We start from the raw sequence: 5,894 nt of genomic DNA on the forward strand, positions 1-5,894 counted from the left end.
AATAACGTCTATATATTCCGAACCTCGAACCTTTGGTTACACCTATTACCCCTATCTCAGATCATATGAACATCATAAGTTAGTTTTTAGAATTAAAGAATGTATTTTCCTAGGATATTCAAATCAATAAAAAGAAGGTATCGTTGCTTACATTATGACCCATATAAAGTTTTTATCTCTAGACATATTTGATGAAGAAACTTTCCCTTTGATAGAAGTCAATATTCTACCACCCATAAGAGCAACTAGTTGTCATGTATGTCTTTTATTCCTCTTATAATTTCTTTACTTTTAAATATTCAACATTTCACTTATATTCTAAGTGTTACACAATCAGACTCCATACATGATACTGTAGTTTTATTCGAGAGTTTAAATTTTTAGATTGAGATAATTTTTTAATATAATAATATCAGAGCTTTAATAACCAAACTGTCACGAGTTCAAATCTTAATATTTTTATTTTATTTTAATTAAAATTAATTAATTACACAAAGTAGTGTGAGTTTATACAAATTTCATGTCTAAAAAATTCACTTTAAGGAAGTGTATTAAAAAATAATATAAATTATATCTGGAGACTTCACTTCACCGTTTAAACTTTTGAGTTAAGATTTTTTATTTTTTTACAAACACTAATCATAATCATAACTTTGAAGGGATGATTTTGCTTCTCTCATGATTTAAAAGGTCGATATTACTTAATTATTAGCAGTTTCTTCTTAAATCAATAAATGTTCAGTTGATTTTTTTTCTTTGTATGGCTTCTTAAATCGCAATTATCTTCAATATTGTCAATAATTCTAGTGTTGTAACACTTGATTTAACTCATGCGTGTATTCTCTTTTGTTTTTGGTGCAGGGCTCCATGTACGTGAACCTGTTCTTGCAGTCTTGCCGCTGCTCTGTGCTGATTTTTCTTGTCTTTACTCACACGCACAAGGGGACCAAGGTCCAATCTTGTCTCTACTTTTTTCAGTTTTCTGCCCAGATTCACGCTTCGTCGATTTATTAAATAGGTAAAGTGCTCATCATCCCTTCCTATTCCAAGGACAATAATTATCTTTTAAAACTGAGCATCATTAATTAGTCAAGCAAAAATTTACCATAGAATACTCGGATCAGTTGAATTATCAAGCCTAACCACAGGCACAACAGCCAGCCAACCCCTACGAACTCGGGTCTTTGTAACCTTCGTAAAATCTGAGTGCCATGGAAAAGAAGAAATTGAAAGTTATAGGTGTAGATATCTGCAAAGCTACCGACATAATTCAACTATAAAACATCCTCAACTGCGGGGAAACTCTAAGGTTGTTCTCTAGCAACAGCTGATAATTTTTAGCTGGGATTATTTATCTTAAAACAACTGGATCTGTTTGAAAAGGTCCAGGACTATAACTTCCACCTTGATTTCTTGATAGATTAGATCTTAATCAACCCAAAACAAGACCTTGGATTATGGATCTGAGCGGTAAATCAACCGACATTCTCCACTCTACTCACATAACAAAACCCATTTACAATGCTTGCAGGACATCTCTTCCTGCACATTGTAGGTTGTTGCCAGAAATTGACATTTTAGCATCATGCCAATCTTGTAAAACCTATCTTAATTTAAGACACTTGCATCAAAGAATCTCTAATCGGAAGCCTTTATGAAATGAAAATGGAAGAATCCCTTTCGTTTTGAGGAATGAACGATTGACATGTGGAGGAACAAAGAAAATGTGGCATGCTTCAATGTTTTCATGGCCAAGAAAGGTGAGAGATTCATTCATTCACTAACAAACCACTCCCAAGGAAGAAGTATTAACAAACAAATAGAGCACAGGTAGAGTAAAAGGCCACAGTTTCTTTTAGCTTTTTGAGAAACTTGGCCACTTCCCCAGCCACTTGCATGGAGAATCTTGGTGAAAAAAACAAGGGTCAAAACTTCCAACTTCAGAGATGTCACGTTCACTAGCCCAACCTAACAGTAAAAACTAAAAAGGGGTATACAAGAGAGAGAGAGACAGAGAGAGAGAGAGAGAGAGGGAGGGAGGCATTACACTAGGTTAAATGATACATAGGGAGAGAATATATGGGGAGGGGTGAAAATGGGAGGGTGTGTTTCACTTCATTGACAATTTTCATTTCTACCAGGGCCCCCATAATAAAAGTAATGGCCCCAATCCCCATTATTGCCAATTAGAACATCATAGCAGTTGGATTGCTCAGTGAAGGTGCCAATCCCTTTGGGGGCCTTGAGATTGTTGGAGGCATCAACAACTTGAACATTCCTGAAATAACTTGACTTGCCGAACCCTTCTTCAGGGAAACGACCACTGCCCATTTGAGTGGAGGTGTGCTGACCATCAGGCTCTGAGTTCACCACCTCACCTCCCCACTCAATCATGGAAGCACTATCTGCTAGGTATGAGAACAGGAAAGAAGGCCAATAACCCAACACATAGTCATTACCAAATTGCATCCACCAGTGCCCCTCTTTTGGATCCTGCAAGAGTTTCGAAACAACTAAAGTTCAAAACTTAAAAGGTGTGCTTCGAGTAAATAGGTGAGTCGTCCTCGAGTACTGAGCTAGACAACAATAATGTTCTACAATAGTATCTAAGTCATGCCTGTGCCATGCTATGTAAGGTAAAGGTTTGGGAAAATATTAGTAACTTTTCAAAATGTTTTTTTTATATAAATATTTTTTTATTTTTTAAAAATCATCTCAAAACAATTTAAAAACAAAATTTTTTTAAAAAAAAACTTCAAATTTTGATGTAACTACTGTGCAAAAGCAGCCCCAACGGGGTCAATGTATGTCCTACTATCTATTCAAAACTCAATGAGTGTCCAAACCAATGATCAAAAGATAATGCCAAAAGATTCTCAGCATCTGCACCACAATGATGTTTCTGACACCCCAGCTTCTATAATACATAGCTTCAAATACGGCCAAAGAACCATCTTCCCCTTCAGAGGGACAATATCCGTAGATTTCACACGCGCCTCAGAAGGTATCAGTCACTCCGTTTTTATATTTGGGCTCCTATATGCTGAAAACCTTACTAATGACTAGGCCTTTAGCTATTCAACTTGGAGCTGAATGTGAATGAGAGGGCCTTGGATTTTACCTTCCAGACAAGTATACTGATATCATATTGGGAATTGCGATAGCCAGAAACAGGAGAGATGCTTGCACCCATTGCAATCTCGCTGTTGATTTGAATAAAGCCTGAGCAAAGGAGATTGTAGCAGCCTGTGGCTTGATATGCATCACTCTGTAATATTTGCACAAGTAATACAATAGCGAGTGAAATCGATTAGTTAATCCATGAAAATTTCATGACTAATTAATGAGCGACAGGACTAGCAGCTCACAGTCCAGTAGGTGAAGAGCCGTGTGTTGTTATCGCCATACAGATCCGGGCTAACCTGTTTCCATCCACATTGAAAGCATTAAAATAAAGGATGATGTAGGAAAAACGAGATGGGGTTATTTGACTCCATAATAAAATTGAATTATTTCTGGCCAAAACAAGATTAAACTAATTGGAATAATACCTGCCAACCAGCTTCAATGCTGTTGAGATCTTGACCAAAGGAGCCTCCCAGTATCCACAGCTGAGACAAGCTGAATTCATTAGGCTGCTGTATTTTGGGTTCCCATACATTAAGGGTTGCTTTTGCTCCATAGTATTTATCCCCTTCCACATAAGCTATTGCATGCTAATCACCCAAAAAATATTGTCAGACAAAAGAATATGAACATTGGGAACAAATAGAGCATGACAGAATCAACAAAGTTGATGACAAAAGCTACTTTAAATATGCCTTCACATAAATTTATGTATAAGAGAAGGAATAAGGGGAAGAAACTTTACCTGGTGGCCACTTTCATTGACGAGATCAGGATCTGCAGACCTGGGCTGGGGGATTGCTCTGTGCTTCTTCTTGCCATATCTTTTCGCGGAGCTAGCTCTTAAAACATCATCCTTCTTTGTTCTTCTAATGGGAATAGTACCCTCGGGGCATTTACCATTCACATGCCACGACTGAGTAATCGGGTTTGTTCTTTCTTTGGATTCTGTAGATACCTTGTTATCATCAAAGACTCGGCCTTCTGGATGGTAACCAGGTCTCATCTAATTAACCAAAAACAAACCCAACTGATAGAATCAGTAACAGTAAAAACCAAAAACATGAAAAATAGATAGACTTTGAAGTGTGTGGCTGAAGAAGATTGACCTGAATCTTGTGGTCTTTGAGGTAGGGGTGATCAAAAGCTGGCTGATGAGACATGTGAACACAGTCAATTATATCTCCATCTGGACTCTGTATAGCCATCAAAAATCCAAGGAAGATAGTGAGAAATCTTGCAGCAATACCACAAATTTGTCAGTCCTATCAAATCATGCTAGAAGCTTGTATATCAGCAACGTCTTAAGAGTTATGTCCACATAAAATTGAAAGCAAAAGAGAAACCACAGTCCCACTTGCATTAATGTCATGCTTTGTTGCTTAGAAAATGTGAAGTGCCAAAAACAATAAAAATTTGCAGTTTCTTTCTTTATTGCTTCAATAACTCCAAAAAGGACATCATCATGTGGAGATAAAGAAAGAGAGATGGAAAATAATCGAAGCATCATTGTTGCTTCCAAATATTAAAATTTCAAGAAAAATAATAAAATTGATGATCATCACAGAACAAAAAGGGAGATTTAAAGAAAACCCGTTTACATTCCTAACCCACTTTACTGAGAAAATGCTAGAAACCAAATGAAAATAAAAGGAATACAAAACCACATAAAATCACTATGAGGCTTAGTTTGGGCTAAATTCTTAAACCAATCCATATAGGCAAAGAAAAGAAGAAAACTTTAAAAACATAATTTCCTTCACTTTCCCTCGGTTTCTCAGTCACCAAACGGAACCTCAAGTAAAAAAACAAAACAAAAGTACCTCAATGCTTTTAACAGCTGGCTTGTTCAAGCGGTCCAAGTGTTTTTGAACCTCAAGTTTCTGTCTTGACACACTCAATCTAGCAGCACAAGATAGCGAAACCAAACTGCACAAGCAAAATACCAAAACCAAAAGTCTGCTTGTGCTAAAATGAACACAACCACCATAAGCACAAGAACCCATCTTCACCAAAAAAAAAAGATCCCACAAAAGAACCAAAGCAAACTCTTCCTTATCCTACGCACCCAGGTTAAAGCTTAAGCATAGGAGCAAACACTACTACACTACCACGCTACACCATGTAAGGGATAGAATAATGTGAAGAGCGCTTAAAAGACAAACTTTTTCTGCTTCTGCTTATCCTACGCACCCCTCAGCTCCCACCTAGCTTTGAAGTGGGTCTTGCTTGTTGTGTTCTGTTTCCTCCAGAAAATCCAATCAAGCTCTCTGCCCACTTCTGCCTTCTCTCTCTCTCTCTCTCTCTCTCTCTCTGAAAAACACCTTCTTTCTCTCTCTTTCTCTTCAAAAAATCACCTTTCTTGTCATTTTCTCTTTCTCCATGACTCTCTCTACTTTTTTTTATTATTATTAAAATGTCTCTTCCCCCCCTCCTGTTAACAAATAGATTAAACCCCACTTTGGTTTTCCAAGTTTCCAATTTCCACCATGTGATCTTATTGTCCTTCACTCCTCTCTCACAGAAAGAAAGCAATTTTTTATTGTTTTATTTATCTATCTTTGTACTTTTTTAATTAAAGATAAGAGGGGTGAAATGGGGATTAAGTAGGATTTGTGGAGGATGGGGAAGGGAGTGGTGGTGGAAAAACTAACCATTTTTCGTTGTCTTTTTCAAAAGCCTGCTTTTTGTGAGGCCCTCCCTTTTAGGCTCCCCATTTGCCCCACTTTTTGTTCAGAATTGATCCCCACACTTACAAATTTCTTCAA

At 37.1% G+C, this 5,894-nt stretch overlaps 1 protein-coding gene across 1 annotated transcript; it reads right to left on the minus strand.

Annotated features, from left to right (window-relative positions):
- Positions 1-1,742: 1,742 nt before the first annotated feature.
- On the minus strand, positions 1,743-5,653 carry LOC133699934 (protein neprosin-like). The gene is made up of 7 exons (XM_062123497.1): positions 4,950-5,653; positions 4,236-4,322; positions 3,872-4,132; positions 3,552-3,716; positions 3,369-3,422; positions 3,122-3,268; positions 1,743-2,493 (listed from the first exon to the last, which is right to left on the minus strand). Exons 1-7 carry the CDS (start codon positions 5,130-5,132, stop codon positions 2,116-2,118), a joined length of 1,275 nt encoding a protein of 424 aa, XP_061979481.1. The 5' UTR covers positions 5,133-5,653; the 3' UTR covers positions 1,743-2,115.
- Between the last annotated feature and the right edge of the window lie 241 nt (positions 5,654-5,894).

Source organism: Populus nigra, chromosome 1 (assembly GCF_951802175.1).
Source record: "Populus nigra chromosome 1, ddPopNigr1.1, whole genome shotgun sequence".
NCBI classification, from domain to species: domain Eukaryota; kingdom Viridiplantae; phylum Streptophyta; class Magnoliopsida; order Malpighiales; family Salicaceae; genus Populus; species Populus nigra.